General features: G+C 43.7%; 1 protein-coding gene and 1 long non-coding RNA gene across 2 annotated transcripts in view; one reads left to right on the top strand and one right to left on the bottom strand.

Moving 5' to 3' along the window:
- Nucleotides 1-22,541, top strand: part of LOC310834328 — a 226,369-nt gene that overhangs the window by 173,155 nt on the left and 30,673 nt on the right. The window lies entirely within an intron of this gene.
- Nucleotides 1-22,541, bottom strand: part of PI4KA (phosphatidylinositol 4-kinase alpha) — a 96,102-nt gene that overhangs the window by 66,408 nt on the left and 7,153 nt on the right. The window contains exons 2-15 of the mRNA XM_083716798.1: nucleotides 18,855-18,971; nucleotides 17,488-17,581; nucleotides 16,196-16,284; nucleotides 14,729-14,801; nucleotides 12,797-13,056; nucleotides 11,836-11,902; nucleotides 8,728-8,876; nucleotides 8,017-8,082; nucleotides 6,722-6,818; nucleotides 5,945-6,136; nucleotides 5,422-5,522; nucleotides 3,391-3,520; nucleotides 410-539; nucleotides 20-115 (exon numbers count right to left, since the gene is read on the bottom strand). Coding sequence (XP_083572924.1) covers nucleotides 20-115; nucleotides 410-539; nucleotides 3,391-3,520; nucleotides 5,422-5,522; nucleotides 5,945-6,136; nucleotides 6,722-6,818; nucleotides 8,017-8,082; nucleotides 8,728-8,876; nucleotides 11,836-11,902; nucleotides 12,797-13,056; nucleotides 14,729-14,801; nucleotides 16,196-16,284; nucleotides 17,488-17,581; nucleotides 18,855-18,971 — 1,661 coding nt within the window. The remainder of the gene's footprint in view (nucleotides 1-19; nucleotides 116-409; nucleotides 540-3,390; nucleotides 3,521-5,421; nucleotides 5,523-5,944; nucleotides 6,137-6,721; nucleotides 6,819-8,016; nucleotides 8,083-8,727; nucleotides 8,877-11,835; nucleotides 11,903-12,796; nucleotides 13,057-14,728; nucleotides 14,802-16,195; nucleotides 16,285-17,487; nucleotides 17,582-18,854; nucleotides 18,972-22,541) is intronic.

Here is a 22,541-nt window from a genome sequence, read left to right as displayed (position 1 = left end):
TTGCACACAAACAACTTACTTGTCACTCTCCTGCGAGATGTACAGGCGGTTTGACAAACTAGCTAAGAAGGCTTCAACAATTACCGAGTCTATCGTCAGCCCAGCTTTCAGACACCTGCAAGTAGCCGTGAACATAAGCCAGAATGTATTTGGGGTGTAATAAAACAGAAAACTGGACCCCATTTAACGCCAAAGTCTGGCCCCCTCCCCGCAAATTAGCAGGCCCAAATAACGCTCTCAAAATCTATACTTCACTTATTATTATTTATTAATTAATTAACAACAACAACAACAATTTATTATTTATACCCCGCCCATCTGGCTGGGTTTCCCAGGCCACTCTTCACAACAGAATCTGCTTTCTGACCATGTCTGGAAGACAAATCAATGTCTAAAGCCCAGTTCATACCTGCAGATGTTATCGATTGCAATATCCCGCAGTTGTTCATACATGGAGGTCTGACTCTTCTTGCCAGACATTACACTTACAGTGGACTCGGCATGCTCATTTGTTATGCTGATCTTGATGTCATTGCCTCCTAACAGAACAACAACAACAACAAAAGGATACGAGAAAATGCTTTAATGGAGCTTTGGTGTGTGTCTGTAGAACGGCGACTTCCGAGTTAATTGTGAAAGGCAGCTATGGATCGAAAGGTTTCCCTAAGCCAGCAGTTCCCAAACCTTTTTCCCCCTCCTTGAAAACAACTGAGCATCTTGGCAGACCACTGACTGATCTTTCTGCTTGTTGTAGCAACCGTAACGCACTGTGCTAGATGCTGTCAAGTTTCTAATTCTATTTTAATTGCTTCTTATTTTTCTCCTATATCATAGAACTGTAGAGTCGGATGGAGCCACTAGTCATGTAGTCCAACCCTTTGCAATGAAGGAATATTTTGCCCAACGTGGGGCTCGAATCCACATCCCTGAGATTAAGAGTCTCGTGCGCTATTGACTGAGCTATCCCGAGGATTGCATATACAGTGGTAGCGCGGGTTACATACACTTCAGGTTACATACGCTTCGGGTTACAGACTCCGCTAACCCAGAAAGTGCTTCAGGTTAAGAACTTTGCTTCAGGATGAGAACAAAAATTACGCTCCAGCGGCATGGTGGCAGCGGGAGGCCCCATTAGCTAAAGTGGTGCTTCAGGTAAAGAACAGTTTCAGGTTAAGTACGGACCTCCGGAACAAATTAAGTACTTAACCCGAGGTACCACTGTATTGTGCTTTATTTTAAGAATATATACAGTGGTACCTCGGGATGCAAACGGGATCCATTATAGAGTCCCGTTCGCATCCCGAACAGAACGTAAGATGCAACTGCGTGTCTGCGCGGGTCGCATTTTGCCGCTTCCGCGCATGTGCGTGACGTCATTTTGACCGTCTGCGCATGCGGCGAAACCCGGAAGTAACGTGCTCCATTACTTCCGGGTCGCCACGGAGCGCAACCTGAAAATACTTATCCTGAAGAATATTTATCCCGAGGTATGACTGTATATCAAGGGACGTGGGTGGCGCTGTGGGTTAAACCACAGAGTCTAGGACTTGCCGATCAGAAGGTCGGTGGTTCAAATCCCCGTGACAGGGTGAGCTCCCATTGCTCGGTCCCTGCTTCTGCCAACCTAGCAGTTCAAAAGCACGTCAAAGTGCAAGTAGATAAATAGGTACCGCTCCGGCAGGAAGGTAGACGGTGTTTCCGTGCGCTGCTCTGGTTTGCCAGAAGCGGCTTAGTCATGCTGGCCACATGACCCGGAAGCTGTATGCCGGCTCCCTCGGCCAATAAAGTGGGATGAGGGCCGCAACTCCAGAGTCGGCCACGACTGGACCTAATGGTCAGGGGTCCCTTTACCTTTACCTATGACTGTATATTAAAAGAAGCAATGGAAATACAGTTAAAATTATGACGAATGTTTAATGCAATTCATGTGCGGCCTCCCATCTTCAAACACACATCTATTCCTCTTGCATTGCTGGGGGTTGGACCAGATGATTCTCAGGCCTCCCTTCCAATTCTATGATCCAAAAATGGTGGGCCACCTGCCACAGACCACAGTTTAGGAGTCCCTGCCCTAAGTACATAGCTCATGTGGCTAGAGATGGGATTCCCACAGCTGCACCCTTAAGGACTTCCCCTGGTGCAACAAAGCCTCTCCACCCCCCTCCCCTGAGTTCACTGTTTCCTTCCCCATGGGGGAGTGAGGGTGGTTCCGTCCCCCAAAAGCACGTAGAGCTGAAGGAGGAAGCTGGAAGACCAACATTCCTTCCCACTTCCTCTTTCAGCTGTTAGGTGCATCCGAAGGTTCAGATTGGAACTTAAGCAGCTGAACAGAGAGCAGAGCAACCAAGATGCTAGGAGGGAAAGGGAGTGTATCTGGGAGACTATGGGGAGGAAAATGGAAGAAACAGAGGGCGAGGCAGGGGGAACAGTGAGGAGCTGCAGGAGTCAGGAGGAGAAGAGAATGGAGAGAGAGGGAGGGAGAAAGAGAGAGGTCTAATGAAAAGGGTCCTCTTGAAACTGCATGATTGGGGGGGGGGATGTTTTCCCTCCCTCAAACACCAGTAAAAATCACAAATCAGATGCTTTCCAGAACTGCCGTGGCACCAAAAACATCAGAACAGAGCTATGAATCCTCGGGGTTGTGTTTTTTTAAAAGAAGGGAGTCCCACAAGCCACTATCAAATCTAAGTGCCTTTGTGCCCACAGATATGTTCAGAAATAGAATAATGACAAAACCACCAGCCAATGTAAAATTAACCAAGGTCCATGCCTCGGCTCTATGTCTGTGGTGCCGGCAAGCACTGGACCTGTGATTTTTACTTTGTGATCTACCAAATGAAGATTTAACTTCTTTGTGGGGTGTGTTTTTTTGCAGACCCCTTGCAAATTTAAGCAGATGTGCTAATTCTCCTGGATCCAACCTTTATCCAAACCTTACAGAAAAGCCCCTGTGTTAAAAATAAAAAATATTTTTTCTGGGGGTGGGGAGAACACAAATGGTGGCGATGCCCAGAAAATTCTCTCAGCATTCCAAATTTCCCATGGGCTCAAAAAGGTTGGCACCCCTTGGGATAGAGGGTTTTGAAGGAGAACCAAAGGCACTCAAGTTAAAAAAAATCCCAGCTCAGTCGTAAAGTGGGCCAGCCACCACCTCTCAGATTAACTTTTCCTGCATAGTTGTTGCAAGGACAAATGGAAAGAGGGAACGCCATATATACCACCAGTTCCATGAATGAAAGGCTGGATAAAAATGCAGTTAGGATATTCATCAATGTAACTTCGACTAGCGCTACCAAGACATGTCACAATAAAGAGAGAGGCAGGCAGACACAACGAATTAGATCAGCTTATCACAAAAGAGGCCATACCGCGATAAAAAAAACATAATACCAGTATTATATTGGTTGTGGTACTTGTAAAGTTTCACCAGAACTGGAGAAGGGATCACGAGAAAGTCTCTCAAGGATGGAGTGACCGAGTGAACCACCACAGGAAAACGCTCACACAAGCGGCCTAGACCCTAAGAGAAAGATATTTGTATTATTTAGTTAATAGTTCAATTGAGAGTTATTCGTTCAGTTTATATCCCACCCTTCCTCCCGGAGGAGCCCAGTTTAGCAAGCACATCAGCAACAATAATAGAGTGGTACCTCAGGTTACATATGCTTCAGGTTACAGACTCTGCTAACCCAGAAATAGTGCTTCAGGTTAAGAACTTTGCTCCAGGATGAGAACAGAAATCGTGCTCCGGCGGTGCGGCAGCAGCAGGAGGCCCCATTAGATAAAGTGGTGCTTCAGGTTAAGAACAGTTCCAGCTTAAGAACGGACCTCCATAACGAATTAAGTACTTAACGCGAGGTACCACTGTAATTTTAGAATCTTAAGAATGGTCCCCTCAGCTAGTGATTTCAGGGTTGCCATGAACAATATTTTTCACTCAACAAATGCTTGGGTGAACAGATATTTTCTTTTAAAAAATCATTCTAAAAGTCAATAATGGGGCACCTTGCCGAGGAGGGCACTCCACAAACAGGGCATCACTACCAAGAAGGCCCTGCCACTGGTCGGCACCAAGCAGGCAGCCTGCAGTGGTGGCACACCCAAGGCATCAAATTCTGATAGGGGCATCTAAGATACAGTGGTATCTCGGTACTCAAATGGCTTGGCTCCCGAACAAATGGGCTCCTAAACGCCGCAACCCCGGAAGTGTTCCAGTTTGTGAACGTTTTTCAGAAGCCGAACGTCCAATGCGGCTTCTGCTTGAGTGCAGGAAGCTCCTGCAGCCATTCGGAAGCCATGCCTTGGTTTTCGAACGGTTTCAGGAGTTGAACGGACTCCCAGAACGGATTATGTTCGAGAACCAAGGTACCACTGTATTGGGGAAGGCACTCTTTTAGGTACCTGGGTCCCAAGCCATTTTGGGTTTCATATGCTAATACTAACACCTTGAATTATGCATTACAGCTCATGGCTTTATCAAATGCTGTTTAATCGTTAACATTTCTAAGTGGTGTTGTAATATTGCACAGCAGAAGGCGGCGTGCAACCATGTGACACTGACAAATGTGTGCAAAATTCCACACATCTGTTCCCTGGCCTTAAAAGTGAGGATCACTGCAATGCAGGGGCACTATAAAGATACATCATTATGTACAGAAGAATCTCAGCACTGTATCCTATACGGCCTAGGACCCTCGTACCTACGGGACCGCCTCTCCTGGTATGTCCCACAGAGGAACTTATGGTCTTCAAATAAAAACATCTTGAAGGTCCCAGGCCACAGAGAGGTTAGGCTGGCCTCAACTAGAGCCAGGGCTTTTTCGGCTGTGGCTCCGATCTGATGGAACGCTCTGTCACATGAGATTAGGGCCGTGCGGGACTTGACATCTTTCCGCAGGGCCTGCAAGACAGAGCTGTTCCACCAGGCCTTTGGTCAGGGCGCAGCCTGACTCCCTCCTTTGGCAGTCTTTACAGAACTTAAGCTTATGGTTGCCATCAATTTGATGTTAATTAATTTTTATAATGAAATGTTTTTAGAACGTTGCAGTATTTTATTGTGGTTAGCCGCCCTGAGTCCGGCTTCGGTTGGGGAGGGCGTGATATAAATAAAATTTATTATTATTATTATTATTATTATTATTATTATTATTATTATTACCACCACTGAATAATTTATCTGGAAGGAGTTTGGCTATTGTGTCTGAAGCAGTCCACTGTCTATACCAGGGATGGGGAACCTAGGGCCCTCCAGGTGCTGTTGGACTACAACTCCCATCATCCCTGACCACTGGGCATGTGGTATGGGGGGTGATGGGAACTGTAGTCTCAGCAACATGCAGGAAGGTCACAAGTTCCCAATCCTGGTAGTGGAAATAGAGCTTACACCATACTTACATAATCATTTCAAAATTACTAGCATACCTGTAAGCAGCAAATCAGAAGAGGCAAGTGAGCAATGATTACTTTGCTGGAAGTCTTGGACTGCAGTTTCTCCGACAGTTTAATGCACAGGTTTTCTGCACCTTATTTGAAAAAGAACAAAAGGATATAAAAGCATGCTTGGCCATGTAAGAATAGTTTTTTTCTTTTCTTTTCTTTTGACAGCTACGACTTTTATGAAGTCCGCATGGAAGAATGAATGATTAATTACTAGGTTTCTCTTGGGGGAAAAGGCCAACTGAATTGCGTGTTTCAAAAGACACCCAAGGAGGCTTTCAGGCAAACTGGGGGAAAGTGCCAGATAATGAATTTTGTGGAGATTTCCCACCAGGCAGTAACGCCCCATCCACCCCAGAACTTGGATTAAAAGCTCTTTACAAAATGTCATGCAGGGTTGGGGTTTTTTTTGGGGGGGGGGGGTGAATGCAGCCTACCAAAAATAGTGCAAGCTATTTTGCCAGAAACTTTAAAAATATATTTTTTAAAAACATATGCTTCAAGACACCTTGCTCATCCTTCACAGCCCACACCATGAGATCCACACAAGCAGCGTTAGCTTGGCAACGTAGCTTCAGAGGGTTCAGCTCATTGTGTAATCTGTCTACGTCGTGAAGGAGTTTCTGGAGCTCCGACTGGCTGCTGTTGAACTGCTCCAGCACAAAATCATGAATTTCCTTCACAAACGAGGTTGGGAGATCTGAGAAGGTAAAGAGAGCGGAGGGGGAGCTTAGATTCTTACAGTGGTCGCCTCTAAACTGAAAGGAGCAACAAAAGCTAAAAGCTGGTGAAACACGACAGCACTTTTCTAAAACAAACTTATTTCAAAGTGTAAGGCACCAGTCAATTCATAGTCTCGCTACCTAGTCTATTCCTGAGGACTTAAACCATGAGTAGGCAAACTAAAGTCCAGGGGCCGGATCGGGCCCAACTGCCTTCTAAATCCAGCCCGTGGACAGTCCGGAAATCAGTGTGTTTTTACATGAGTAGAATGTGTGCTTTTATTTAAAATGCATCTTTGGGTTATTTGTGGGGCATAGGAATTTGTTCATTTCCCCAAAAAATATATAGTCCGGCCCCCCACAAGATCTGAGGGACAGTGGACCGGCCCCCTGCTGAAAAATTTTGCTGGTGCCTTACTTAAACTATTCCTTTTTGCACCATCATTCACCCTAAAGACATTTGCATGCTATAGAGCAGCGGTCGACAATGTCAAGCATGAAACTCATATACTTGCAATTCTCTTTCGTCACCAAGGGTAAAAGCTTATCATTTCAAATATCACCTTTCATATAGTACAACGTGTCTCTCAGCATCTTGAACTGGGCAACATAAAGTGGGTCACTGAACATTTTGTAGAACAAATCTGCATGGGGATTTTCCTATAAAATGGAAAGAGAGTTGTAGTTACGTGCAGCCAATTTGAAAAATCATCTGGAGAGCAATATTGAAACACCAAAAGCTTTCTTCCAGGATTAATCTCTGTAGAATGATTGAGTTTCCTCTTCCCTCCTCCCTTCATCTTCCTTGAGCTTTTACTGAGCAGCTTAGGGCAAAGACCTGCCCCCACCCCAATTCTTTATAAAGCACCACATATATGGCTGAATACCAGTGATTCTTTTCTTTAAAAATGTTTAGGCGTACTCTCATTTTGACTCAAGAAAAATACCATTTTATGCTTCAAATCGGGGAAAATAAATACAGTAAATGGACAAAAGTACAGAGATTCACAAAATGTTTAGGGGTATGCATACTCCTGTGTTCCGCCACACAAAAAAAAGCACCGGCTGATACTATAAATAATTTACAACAATTATACCATTGAAACATAAGTAAGCTTATGAATCACCATCACATATATTGCTTTCTGAACAGATTTTACTATTTATATATATTAAAAAAGAATTAAATGAGGCATAAATTAATCATGTAACCTATGCTAATCTATAGAGTTCAAACATTACTTCTACATTGCTAATACTACAGTGGTGCTCCACAAGACGAACGCCTCGGAAGACGAAAAACTCACTAGACGAAGGAGTTTTTCGTTTTCTTAGCCGCTTCGCAAGACGCATCTCCCTATGGGCTTGCTTCGCAAAACGAAGCTTGCCCCGCAAGCTCTGGGGATAGCGGGGAAGCGCAGCGTGTCTTCCCCGCTGTCCCCGGACCTCTTTTGAAGCAAGGGAAGGGGCAGCGGGGAGAATCGCTTGCTTTAAAACAGGTCCGGGGACAGAGGGGAAGGCGCGCGCCTTCCCCTCTGTCCCCGGATGGTCTCCATAGGAACGCATTGATTGATTTTCAATGCATTCCTATGGGAAACCGTGCTTCGCAAGACGAAAAACTCGCAAGAAGAAAAAACTTGCGGAACGAATTAATTTCATCTTGCGAGGCACCACTGTATAGATAACCTCAAATTTTTAGAAGTCCCCCCGCATTTGTTTGTTAATAATATGTGTGGAAAATCCTCTGAGGCATTAAGCTTTTGATTAAACTCTAAGAATCAGGCTCGTCCAATTCACAATAGCAAGCAGCAAACTAAGTTCTTTTAAAAATAATAATGTGGTGAAGAAGTTAACATACCTCAATAACCTCAGAGACAACGGCATCTAAGTTTCGGAGGACTGAATCCCCAACAATCTGCTTTACCTACATGCACAAAAACAAAGCCAGACATTCTTTCAGTCTTATTAAAAGTGTTTCTTTCTTCAACCCACAAATTAGGCCCTGGCGCATTCTGGCTCAAAGAGGCATGCTAGCAACATTGCTGTTTTTTTAGACCAGCCTCTGCCAACCTGGCGGGACGCGGGTGGCGCTGTGGGTTAAACCACAGAGCCTAGGACTTGCCGATCAGAAGGTCAACGGTTCAAATCCCCGCGATGGGGTGAGCTCCCATGGCTCAGTTTATGCTCCTGCCAACCTAGCAGTTCGAAAGCATGTCAAAGTGCAAGTAGATAAATAGGTACCGCTCCGGTGGGAAGGTAAATGGCGTTTCCGTGCGCTGTTCTGGTTTGCCAGAAGCGGCTTAGTCATGCTGGCCACATGACCCGGAAGCTGTACGTCGGCTCCCTCGGACAATAAAGCGAGATGAGCGCCCTAACACCAGAGTCGGTCACGACTGGACCTAATGGTCAGGGGTCCCTTTACCTTTTTACCTGCCAACCTGGCACCTCCAGGTGTTTTGAACTGCAGCTCCCATCAGCCCCAGCCAGCACAGCTGATAGGACCTGTAGTCCCAAACATCTTGGAGGGCAGCAGGCTACTGAAGGCTGGCCTAAGTGCCTCATGACATACCATGTTCAGCAGCTGTCGGAGCATTTCCAGTGGAATGTTAAACTCCTTGTTGCTGATGCCGTTAAAGAGAGGCGAGACCGAGAAGCTGGAACTGATTGTAGAGAAGTAATAATCGGGATCTAATGCACTCCCATCAGGTAGGTAGGACCCTGTTTATTTTTTTTAAAGGTGGAGGGAGAAGAGGCAGAAAACATTGGAGTTATTCTTTAATTACTGCTTTGCCTATGCCGGCTGTAGCCCATTCATCAAAAGAACACAGAAAACAAATCATACTTGAGGTTAAAAAGTGAACAGGGCTATGCTAGTTCCACTGATTTGCAGCACATCTTCATTAGGGGGGGAAACATTATTTATTTCCATTCAGGAATAGCTTTCTATAAATCACCTCAAAGAGATTGAATCAAAGCATCAACAATAATTTCATATATGCATGCTATATATACACACATTCCAATACAAATTCAGAATACAAAGGAAAAGACGATGAGATGAAGAACACCCTAGACAGTATCTGCATGATCTCTAGCTGTGATGGGGTATTAACAAACTAACTTACTGGCCTTCAACCAGTGCATAGTTTCTAGTCAATTTGGAGCAGGTGGTGCTGTGATCTAAACCACTGAGCCTCTTGGGCTTGCTGATCAAAGGTCAGCGGTTCGAATCCCCGTGACGGATTGAGCTCCTGTTGCTCTGTCCCAGCTCCTGCCAACCTAGCAGTTCGAAAGCACACCAGTGCAAGTAGATAAATAGGTACCGCTGCAGCGGGGAGGTAAACAGCATTTTCGTGCGCTCTGGTTTCCGTCACGGTGTTCCGTTGTGCCAGAAGAGGTTTAGTCCTGCTGGCCGCATGACCCAGAAAGTGATCTGTGGGCAAGCACTGGCTCCCTCAGCCTGAAAGCAAGATGAGCACCGCAGCCCCATAGTTGCCTTTGACTGGACTTAACCGTCCATGGGTCATTTACTTTTACCTTTCTAGTCAATTCTAATCCAGAATTGGGGGGGCCCACAGACACAGCAGCCTCTGTGTGTGTGTGCTGACAGTGCTAAGCTTGAAAAGGTAGGACACGTTAATTGTGGTTTCTCTGCATCAGATGATCGTCTTGGAAACTCCATGCAAAATGGAAGTGGAAGCACTGTAAGGGTTGTGGGCCCTCTGTTATGTTTTTTGGCTTTGGGGAAATGCCCAACTTTGCCACTCTCTGGAGCCAGCCCTGGCTTCAGTGGAAGAGTTTAGTGTGCATCCACAGTGGGTTGTATTCCAACCTAAAGAGGCTAATGCCATTCTATGTTTGCTTGGGTTTCTTTTTGAGGTGAAAGAAAGATGCAGAGAAACAACAAAAGAGGGAGTAAATAGATGCAAAGAGCACAGAGTTCATTTATCTTTAATAGCTGCACAGAAAAAAGGGTATCAGGTATGGTTTTTTTCACCATGGCATGAGAAACTGCGCTCGCAATGAAACTTTATTTTTTTCTTTTGCAACTGTAAAAGGAAATTCAAGATCCTTCCTTTCTCATTAGGCATTTTAGCAAAGCTGAACACAACCTGTTTTTGTTTTAAGATTAGTCTGGTTAATCTTCTAAATTACGTGTTAGCTGGTACGACGAAGCTCTTTGCAGCTAAAAACATGGGAAGCAACAAAAGGTTATAGCCTACCCTTAAAACCAAAAGAATGCTGAGAAAAAGCAGCTCACAGTCCAACCCTATCTTTCCGTACTTAGAAGTCCTGATGATTTCAAGGAAACTTCCTTAGAGGTAAATAAACTTTGGACTGCTGCTGTGCAATCTAAGTCTATGCATGCTTACTTGGAAGTAACTCCTGCTGAATTCATAGGTGCTTACTCCCAAATAAAGGTGTATAGGTCTAAACACCTGCCTTGCTCCACCCTCTAGTCTCTGCTTCTCAATTTGTATTGTATTATTTTATGTACTGTGGCTTGCCCCTGTTTTATTGATTATAGTTTAGAAATTATTTATTGTAACTGTTGAGTGGATTTCGGTTTAATTTTTATATGGTGATATTATTATTATTTTATACTATCCTAATGATTGTTGAACGTTACTTTTTTGATGTAGGTTGCTTATTTTAAAGTTATGGTTTTTTTATTATGTTAACTGCTCTGAGCCCAGCCTCGGCCAGGGAGGGAAGGATACAAATAAAAAAATACTATTATTATTATTATTATTATTATTATTATTATTATTATTAATAATGAGCACCTTCGCTAAATATATAGGCACTGGCTTTCCTCCTGAATACAGAGAGGGACAAGCTGTTTCAGACACCTCAAATGTATGCCCTCCATCGGCCCAATAGGAGGCTGCACAACTGGGTGCATGCACCTTGTGGGGTTTGCTTAATAATAATAATAATAATAATAATAATAATATTTTTTTATTTGTACCCCGCCCATCTGGCTGGGTCTCCCCAGTAACTCTGGGCAGCTTCCAACAAAGATTAAAAATATATTAAAATGTCACACATTAAAAAGTTCCCTGAACAGGGCTGCCTTCAGATGTCTTCTGAATGTCAGGTAGTTGTTTATCTCTTTGACATCTGGTGGGAGGGTATTCCACAGGGAGGGCGCCACTACCGAGAAGGCCCTCTGCCTGGTTCCCTGTAGCTTTGCTTCTCGCAGTGAGGGAACTGCCAGAAGGCCCTCGGCGCTGGATAAATTGCATAAATTTAAACACTGCCACCCCATACCATCCTGCCCATCAGCCAAGATCTTCAGCAGAAGCTCTGCCCTGAGCTTCTTCACCTTCAAAGATGACTACTTGAGCTAAGGTGAAAACTTGATAGTTAAATTCTCTTCCCAAAGATAATGGGTCTGTCACTGCCATTACTTTTCAGACACCAAGCAAAGCCTGACTTGCTATCTCAGGCCTTTAAGAGCAATTGACATTGATCTGCTCTTAGCAATTGTTTGCTTATTTTTAGGCTGTGTTATTGATTTGGTTGCTTGCATTTGTTTTATTAACCTTGATGGTGAGAATCACCCCTAAAATGTTCATTGCAGGATAACTGTTTAAAGTCATACCATAAATTGGTCAATAGCTCTTATTACGCCCCTATTCAAAATATTTTACACCAAAAGGCAAAAACATACCTTCAAAGTACTGCACAGTAGTGCCTCCGGGGGAACTGGGAGGAGGAATTCCACGTTCGGGACTGACCTGAATTGTAGCAATGGACACAAAATGCGGTCATGGAAAGGTCACTTTTCATATACAAAAAAACCCCACACATACTCTGATTGAAATTTCCAGAAGAGTAGCTATAGCCCAATTTCCTTGAAGCTGGTGGGATTTTGAAAATCTCCAGCAAATCTACACATCTCAGGCCTGCATATAAACAAAGATTCCACTCCCTCTTTGAAAAAACAACAGCCCCACACTCCTCACCCTGTAGACAGCTCTATAAGAGTCTATATAACTTCCATGCTGAACATTAGCTCTGAGACACAGTGGTACTTTGGTTGTCAAACTTAATCCATTCTGGGAGTCCGACTCCCGAAACCGTTTGAAAACCAAGACGCGGCTTCCGATTGGCTGCAGGAGCTTCCTGTACTCAATCAAATGCCGCAGAAGTAGTGTCAGACATTTAGCTGCCAAAGAACATTCGAAAACCAGAACACTTCCGGGTTTTCGGCGTTCAGGAGCCAAAGCATATGCATACCAAGGCGTTTGAGAACCAAGGTACGACTGTACTACCCAATGGTAATTAGAATCTGTGGCCAAACCCACCCCATCAGGATATACAGTAAGTGTTTCATCCCTTAGAAACTTCCAGATGCAAAAAAAATCTCTGCTTTAATTTCCTCAGCTCTTTCAACACAGAAGGACCTGGTGGAATTTACAATGAGTTTCTGAGATCATGAAAACATCTGTTTCTGGAGAAGATGCTAATAATGGAAGCTGTCCATCTAGCCCAGGCATAGGCAAACTTGGCCCTCCAGATGTTTTGGGGCCTGCCATGCTAAATTAGTGATATCCTGTATACTAAAAACTAATCCATGGTTCAGAAAAGAGGTGATAAGTTAATTTTATTCCAAAACCAACTGAACTAACCTGTGTAATGCTGCATACGCTGCTGGTCTTTCTCTTGAGAGATCCTTCTTGGCAGACTGTCAGTAGAGAATGTGGAAGTATCGACCGGAAGTCATTAAAAGAGCGTCTACGAATACCATCCAACTCATGTGGGGCTCTGAGGGAATGCGGAGTAACTTTAGGGAAAAGCTTTGACAGGAGAGACTCTTCCGAGTTGCTGTAGCGCCCAAATGCTCGTGAAATTCCAATCAGGCATGGCACAGCGTATTTGCATAAATATTCTGGAAAACAAAGTAGTCCATTTATCTTTGGCTTCTAAAAGTTTGCTTCTTCCAATTGGAAAATGCAACGTTGGTTTTTAAACAGCATTACTGTCACAATGTCCCAGTTCAGACATCATTGGAAACCATTCTTTTTCCTGCTTTGCAAATGGGTTGCAGGAAGACTCAAATCCCACCATTTATCTCCTTCTTTTGCAGCTGCAAGGAAATCAGAAGCATCTGCTTCTGCCTTCAAGCAAACCACAGTTCTCTGTTACGTTTGAACTTATGGTACTGTGGCTTCTTTACATTCTACTTACTGAGAGCAAAATCAGAATCAAACTGGGGTTTCATCATCATCATCACCACAACTTTATTATTTATACCCCGCTCATCTGGCTGGGTTTCTCCAGCTACACTGGGCGGCTTACAGAATATCTAAAAACATAATACATCAAATGTTAAAAACCTCCCGATACGGGGCTGCCTTCAGGTGTCTTCTAAAAGTTGTGCAATTCTTTATCTCCTTGCCATCTGAAGAGATGCTGTTCCACAGGAAGGGCGCCACTACCAAGAAGGTCCCCTGTCTGGTTCCCTTTCAGAACCTGAATTGATTTCACTATGTCAGGCATAGGCAAACTCAGCCCTCCAGATGTTTTGGGACTACAACTCCCATCATCCCTAGCTAACAGGACCAGCGGCAGGGATTATGGAAGTTGTAGTCCCAAAAGATCTGGAGGGCCAAGTTTGCCTATGCCTGCACTAAGTAGACTTTGAACAAGCCACAGGAACATTTTTTCCAGGGAACTGCAAAGAGAAGATGCTTCTGATCTTTTTCCCATTTCCACAAAAAAGGACAGAGAATGGAGGCATGTAAATCCAAGGTTCAGCTCTGCTCAGTTACATAACAGAAAGCCATGGTTTCCAGTTACATCTAAACTGAGCCTACGTATCAGCCTTCTCCAGTCTTGTGCTGGAGTTCAGCTTTTATCTGCCCCAATCAGCATGGCCAAGGGTCAGGGGTGATATAGTCCATGAAATGTGTCAACCTCAGTTCCTAAGAGCAAAAGGGAAGTCTGATGAGGTGAATAAAGGAGCATAGTACCGAGGGAAAGAGGAGGTGTAATTTCTGTATTACCGTATTTTTCGCTCTATAAGACACACCAGACCATAAGATGCACTTAGTTTTTGGAGGAGGAAAACAAGAAAAAAATATTCTGAATCTCAGAAGCCAGAACAACAAGAGGGATCGCTGCGCAGCGAAAGCAGCGATCCCTCTTGCTGTTCTGGGTTCTGGGATAACTGCGCAGCCTGCATTTGCTCCATAAGATGCTCATACATTTCCCCTTTCTTTTTAGGAGGGAAAAAGTGAGTCTTATAGAGCAAAAAATACGGTAATTGTGCACAGTGGTAAATCCAAGAGACGGAAGAGGGAGGAATCTGGATACAGAAAAAAGGAAGAAGCCAATAAGAGGGTGCTGTGATGAACCAGACTCTCAATTTGCAAGAACAAAGGACCACAAGTTCTACTCAGAAATGTTCTAAGGAACCTCAAGGGAGCAGGTTTCAGGGGAAACCAGCCCACCGTGAAGTATACCATACAGCATGAAGGTAACCAGAGAGTGAGAGTGCACAATTGAATTTACATTTGTAATAATAAAAACAGCAGCACCTACTGGAACATTTTCAATACCTTTATCCTGGATTTCTGGGGACTGGCACATTCCCAGGAGGACCTGCATCACTTGCAAAATTGCCTCTAAAATCTGAAATAATCAAAACAGGCATTTTTAAAATCTACAGGTGGGATGAATTTCAATCTGCAGTGCAGGAGTATGGCACCTTAAAGGTGCAACACTAAGACAGAGTGGGAATTTTAGCAGTGTACTCTATAATTTCAGCCAGGTTTTTTGGGGGGGGCATTAATATTTAAAATTAAGTTCGCAGAATATCCCGAGACAACAGAATTATAGGAAACAACCATTTACAAAACGATTTCCTTTAGACCCAATTTATTGGTGCTCTTTACATGTTAACCAAATGTGTTTTGAGAGGGAACAGGGTTGTACCCGCTGGCCCAATCCACCAATGTTACCACACCTTAACCTCTGCATACTTGGCAACAGGTCTGAATGGGAAGCCCACACATGTGTGTGAAGGCTCCATTTTCAAAGGATCAAGGGTCATTACATTGGAAGAAGGAACTCTGGGCACACCCTCCTCCTCCATGCTCATGAACATGTGAAGGAACACTTCTGAAAGTGGTTCTTATAAGGGACACTTTCACACCCTTAGCATATATGGGAAATTAATTGCTCCTTAATATACAAGGGGACAAAAAAAGTAGATCGTATTGACTCTACTATGATAGGATTCTAGATTCTACTAGATCCTATTTGTCATTTGTGTCAATGAAATCAATGTATGTAAAGTCACCAAAACCGTCTGTAATGGTCTGAGAACTTTGCAATGATCAGCATCATGGCAACTTTTTACAGCATGGTAAAATTAATATTATAATATAATATAATATAATATAATATAATATAATATAATATAATATAATATAATATAATATAATATAATATAATATAATATAATATAATATAATATAATTATTGTTTATACCCCACCCATCTGGCTGGGTTTCCCCGGCCAGCCTGGGCAGCTTCTAACAAAAGATTAAAAATACATTAAAACATCAGTCATTAAAAACTTCCCTAAACAGACTGCTAAAAAGACTGCTGACTTAAAGGAATTGCTAGCAGGAGGGAGAAAGTTTGGTAAACTGTCCGCATTTTAGAAGCCCTCTTTTGAGTTGCTCCATATAAGCTTTTAGTGTAATTAATACACTGAAGAATGAGAACATTTAGAAGGATTTGTACTATTAATTCCCGGGGGGGGGGGGGGGGCAGAGAAAAAGAAGGAAGACAACTCCTGGTTTCATAGATTATTATTTAATAATTTATATATCTGTTCAAATGTCATTACTTATGCTGCCTTAGTCATTACTTATGCTGCCTTAGTCAATAAATATTTTCAGGGTTTGTTGTTTTTTAAAAAAGCTGTTGATACACAAGTTATGGAACTATGATTAATACAGGAAACGCTTATTTTACTACCCAAGACATGCATGCCCCATTTTCCCGATGAATTTTACCTGTTCTCTCAGAACAGAATCCCTGTAAGCCACATCTGACAACAAAGTCACCAAACAGAAACTGAAGTTTTCTGGAATCGGAAGCATGCCTACAAGTATGGTAGAGACACATCAAGATTATGACTAGCACCAACAACTGCAATCCATCACAAGTCGCAAATTCTTTAAGGTCTAGTTCAGACAAACCATGGTTTACTGGACTGAGAGTTAGTCGTGTGCCCGATCCTCATTCCTGCCCTTGCTAGCACAGCTTTGAAAAACATATTTTGATTTATTAAACTACATATTCCCATGGGAAATCATGATTTAAGCATGGCTTATAGACCAGAATATCAAAGCAGCATCAGCTTCTGATTAGTTAACAGTGCTAGTTTTCCAGTTTGGATGTCTTGTGGGGCTGAAAAAGAATCCCCACTACATATTTGCACACTTACCTGGGAGCACTGCTTTCTTTTTGTGACAGTGTGCACCAGTACAGTGGTACCTCGGGTTACAAACTCTGCTAACCTGGAAGTAGTTGCTCCAGGTTGCAAACTTTGCCCCAGGATGCATACGGAAATCATGTGCCAGTGGCAGGAGACCTCATTAGGTAAAGCACGCCTCAGGTTAAGAACAGTTTCAGGTTAAGAACGGACCTCTGGAACGAATTAAATTCGTACCACTGTAGAGAGTACCATCACTGCTTTTCTTTGCTACCCATGGCAACTATTTCATTCTGGCACCCACAGCACTTTTATCAAAATATGAGTACCAGTACCTCATCTTCCAAGGGACGCGGGTGGCGCTGTGGGTTAAACCACAGAGCCTAGGACTTGCCGATCAGAAGGTCAACGGTTCGAATCCCGGCGACGGGGTGAGCTTCCGTTGCTCGGTTCCAACTCCTGCCAATCTAGCAGTTCAAAAGCACGTCAAAGTGCAAGTAGATAAATAGGTACCGCTCCGGCAGGAAGGTAAACGGCGTTTCCGTGCGCTGCTCTGTTTCACCAGAAGCGGCTTAGTCATGCTGGCCACATGACCCAGAAGCTGTACGCTGGCTCCCTCGGCCAATAAAGCGAGATGAGCGCCACAACCCCAGAGTCGGCTATGACTGGACCTAATGGTCAGGGGTACCTTTACCTTTTACCTCATCTTTTTACCAAAATAACACTGCCTGGGAGTAAGTCTAATTGAACTCAATGGGATTTATTTCTGAGCAGGTATGCATAGGATTGCACTTACAAAACTTAGTCATTTACTTACCCAAAAAAGGCCACCAAGGACCAAATTCTGACAACAAGAATCTAAAACCTCACCTCTGCTTTTGCGTGAATTGCTTTCTTCTATCCATTGGACTTTGGAAAGGCCCCTTAACAGCCGGAGAAGATAAGGAACAAGAGTATCTTTATGCTGGAATGGAAAGAGGAAATTTTAGAACCATCTGAATTAATTTACTAAATTAACACAGTGACGTCTATGTACATGGTGCTTTACAAATATCCGGTATGACAGTTCCTGCCCCAAGGTGGTGAGGTCAACAATCTAAAATAGACTCAGGCAAACAGTAAAGGAATACAGGTAATTTAGGGGTGGATAGACAGGGGAAGAAGATGTGATTATTTCAATTACATGGACTTTGCCTTGGTTATGATAAGACATGGGGATTAGGGGACTGATACAAAGGTCTCCCAGAAAAAGGCAAACTTTGAGGAGGAACTTAACAGAAATAAAGCACGTGGGTGCAAGGAGGCATTCAAAGAGGCAGTTAGTACCAGGCACCAAGCGGAACTGAGTGAAGGTGGGACATCTTCAGACAACAGTATGTGGTGGAGCCGAATCACACAGGAAAGGATACAACAGGAAATAAGCCCAGGGATATACAAAGGGACAAGGCCATGGAAAGTTTTGAAGGCAAAGGCAAGAAGATTGTGAAACTAGATATTGCATGCAGAGGAAAAGGAATAGCCATCTGATTACTGTATGTTTATTGCCACACAGCTTTAATATCCTTTCAAAGCCAAAGCGCTAACTAAATTTGATGCTACAGATCAAATTAAAACATTCCAGTAGGAGTTTTAATGGAGGCCCTTCTTTGGGTGCCCCCCCCAACTGAGATGCAGTGAATAGCTACAAAGAAAAAGCACTTACTTGGTGGTGGCACCCTGACTGGAAATAACTTCTCAAGGAGGCCCACCAAACACCTACCTAGATGTGATTTCAGCACCAAGAACAGGGGTAGGCAACCTAAGGCCCAGGGGCCGGATGTGGCCCAGTCGCCTTCTCAATCCGGCCCGCAGACAGTCTGGGAATCAGCGTATTTTTACATGAGTAGAATGTGTGCTTTTATTTAAAATGCATCTCTGGGTTATTTGTGGGGCATAGGAATTTGTTCATTTCCCCCAAAAAAACTATAGTCCGGCCCACCACATGGTCTGAGGGATGGTCGACCGGCCCAAAGCTGAAAAAGGATCCTGACCCCTGACCAAGAAGATAGTTTTGTTTTACCAGGCACTTTAAACTTCAGTATATTGCTTTTATGCTACTCTTTTATATTACAGGGTTGGTTGTTTATTTGTTTGTTTAGTTTTACGAGGATTTAAAACTTTTTGGAAGCTGTTGAACTGGCAGATTATAAATCCCGTCAAGTAAACAAACATATTTTAGAGTAAGAAGCATATTGTACCTGCAAGTCAGACTCGATTAGAAAAATTCCCAAAGCAATCACAGCATCTCTGCGGCGCTCATCCAGCTGAAAGATCCCATGGATGTCAACTGGGCACATGCAGAGTAGTTTCTGTACCTATAAGAAGCAAAACAGAGGATGTGAAAATATCTATTGTTAAAAAGTCATACTTTCCCAAACATCTGCAAGCAACAGTACACGTTAAGGATTTAAAAAGACCCAGACATTTTCATCTAAAGCTCTAAGCCCCTTCCAGACCACCATGCTAAAGCTCAGCAAGCATTGTGGAATTATCAGCAGCACAATCATCTCACCATCCATTCCCTATATACCACAGGAACAAAATGATGTCCTTTTAAGCCATGAGTCCATTTAAAAGTTGTGGGTGGAAGCAACCATGCCCAAATACTCCTGCTGACGGAGATGAGTCTTAGGATTTGAGTGCATGTGCAGGTTTGGCAACTGCATATTAATGCATTTTGGAGTCTTACACGTCTCCTTGTGAAGGCATGTGCCCTGAAAGGTGGTTTAATGTATCTTTTAAGTAATAAATAAGCAGAAGCATTAGGTAACCAGCAGAAGAGGTAGCAGTATGGAGCACAAGGTCAACATAGCCTGAACAACAGGGACTTGCCTTGGTGGCTAATAGTGAACAACGGTGGGTGCGTGGGTGAGTGGGTGGGTGCACAAATGAGCCTCCCAAAAGGAGGAGTTCAGAGCCTGGGCATCACCAACAAAGAGGCCCCCAACTCAATAAAGCAGGATTCCAAACATGGACAGTTTTACAGGCTGTTGGGTAGTATCAAACAATTAAATGATTAAACAGATGGGTATCAGAAAGACAGATGGGAGGAGAATGACGTTAAGGAGGGTTTGGCGAAGTGATATGCAAGCACACAGGGGGAAAACAAACAACAAGGTGGAAATAATTTGTCTCCAGGCAGCTGCATCCATCTCTTTCCTTTCCCCCACTTTAGCTCTCTACAGCAACATTTACTTATTTTATTTTAGTCTACAATACTGAACAGCTTTCAGACCCCCCCCAAATAGCTGTTTTGTTCATGCAATGGGACCAACTACCCATCTTGGACAGAAGCGCCCACCTCTAAACATACGTACTAACAATGCAATCCTAGGCATGCCTACTCAGAAGTAAGTCCCACTGTGTTCACTGATGCTTACTCCCAGAAAAATGCATAGAGTCTTATTCTATTAGTAGCTTTTTAGGATCCATAAAGTACTTGTGTGTGTTTGTAAGACTTACATGGTTCAGCCATGGCTCGGTTTTGTAGGCAGAAACTGTTCTTGACCATGCAGTGTTACTGGTATTGCTGAGCCAACACATTCTACATGCTCATGGCTATTGCTAAAGCACACAATGTTTCCCAATAAGGTGTGCCTGATGGATTTAAATCTTCACAATTAAACAGCAGATAAACCTGCCAAAATTAAGCATTAAAATCTGTGTTCGTTCTCGCCCAGTGTTCAAAACAATTTCTGTGTGTGATTGGCGTCGCATAGTGCACAAAAAGCAAGTATTCTCAAAAGCCCAGTAGCATTAAAAAAAGAGCATAAAATGTGATCAGCTAAAAAAAAAATCAAGTGACTAGCAACATAATCCTATGCATGTTTATTTGCAGATAAACCACATTGTCTTCAGCCTTACTGACTTAGCTTACTATCAGGTATGATATGTGTAGAGGATTCCAGCCCTAATTTCCCCCGAGAGCCAGTGTGGCAAAGTAATTAGTGTTGGACAAGGACCTGGGAGACAAGGGTTCAAAACCCCACTCGGTCGTGAAGCTCACAGGGTGACCTTATGCCTCTCAGCCTAGCCTACCTGTCCTCACAAGGTTGTTGTGAAGATGAAATGAGGAGCAGGAGAACCATAGAACCACCTTGAGAAAAAAGGTGGGATATACACTGGTACCTTGGGTTACATACGCTTCAGGTTACACACTCCACTAACCCAGAAATAGTGCTATTCTGCAGCAGTGGCGTAGCGTGGGGGGTGCAGGGGGGGCCAGCCGCACTGGGCGCAACATTTTTTGGGGGGGGGCGCTCGCACTCGCAGCTCTCTGCCCCTACCTGGCTCACTCACTCTCTCACACTGCAGTGCTGGCTGTGCGAATCCGATACGAGCTGCCGGGTCGCCGCCCACTGTGGAGGGGGTGGGTGCCAGGCGTGCGGTGCGGAGAGAGAGCGAGGGACTATCTGGGGGAGGGACAGTGCAGCGGCCGCCCAGCGCAGCGCTGAGCGCGGGAGAGAACCACACCAGACCAGCCCAGGCAGCAGCAAGAAGAAGCTGGCAGCGGCGGCAGGTTAGGGGTTAGGGGGCGCAAATTACTTGCCTTGCCCCGGGTGCTGACAACCCACGCTACGCCGCTGTTCTGCAGTATGAATTCTTTATCTAATGGATTCGTCATACAGTGGTACCTCGGGTTACATATTGCTTCAGGTTACACACTCCGCTAACCCAGAAATAGTGCTTCAGGTTAAGAACTTTGCTTCAGGATAAGAACAAAAATCGGGCTCCGGCAGCGCAGCAGCAGCAGCAGCAGCGGGAGGCCCCATTAGCTAAAGTGGTGCTTCAGGTTAAGAACAGATTCAGGTTAAGAACAGACCTCCAGAACGAATTAAGTACTTAACCCGAGGTACCACTGTAAATGCAATAAATGAATGAATAAAAATTAGAAACTTATTTGGATATAAGAATTGAACAGAACCCAGCATGTTGGATCCAGAATAAGTTACAGTGCAATTTTATGCATATTTACTCACTAGTACCACTGAATTCAATGGAGCTTATTCGCAGGTGAGAGGGCACAGGATTGCAGCCAAAGTTAGTCCCATTGATTTCAATGGGATTTAAGCTTGTCGTGACTAACTTGCCACAATGATTTCAATAGGACATAAGCAGGACTGCCATAAATTGCAATCCGATTTAATCTAATTGAAAGAAAGAGCCACTCAATTCAGCAGGGCTTACTTCTGAGTGAACATACACAGGCATGCACCGCATATGTTAACTTTAGCTACGAGAGGAGTGGGGGGGACCTGTGGCCCTGGAGATATTCGATTCCAATTCTCCTCCAGCCAGCACATTGGGGATGATTCAAGTTCTATTCCGTCCATATCTGAAGAGCCACAGGTTTTCTCCACCCCGATCTACAACATTGCAATATATTCCACTTTTTGTAATGGTAAGTAGGCAAATGGATTATATTGCAAGTTCTAAAAGGAATTGTAGTTTCAGTACTGTTACATAAGAGTATTAAGTGTCTTCCTTAATTACTACTCTCCCAAACTAAAATTAGTCTCGCCAGGGTTTTGCACCTGAAGGTACTTCTTTCTAAAATTCTCATATTAAATTGATTAGAAAAAGAGCCTTCCACAAACGTTATATACCGATTCATCATACATCCTTAATGATTCATAATATGTTTGTAATAGTTAGCCATGATTATTCTGGGGTTTAGAGCACACACCCCAAAAAGGACCCATGATCTGATTCCAGTAAGCAAGCCCTTACCTAATAGATCTGCACATAACAAATTACGGTGCTCTGAACAATGTCAAATTGTTCAGGGTTTTTGTTTTGTTTAACACTAAAACAAAACAAACAAGGAAATCAGCTCGTACCTGACTGGTCAGACATACCTATTGTATATGCTGCATATCTAACTC

Source organism: Podarcis gaigeae (genome assembly GCF_964106915.1).
Source record: "Podarcis gaigeae genome assembly, chromosome: 16".
In the NCBI taxonomy this organism is placed as follows: Eukaryota; Metazoa; Chordata; class Lepidosauria; order Squamata; family Lacertidae; genus Podarcis; species Podarcis gaigeae.
This window is presented reverse-complemented; position numbering and strand designations above follow the sequence as displayed.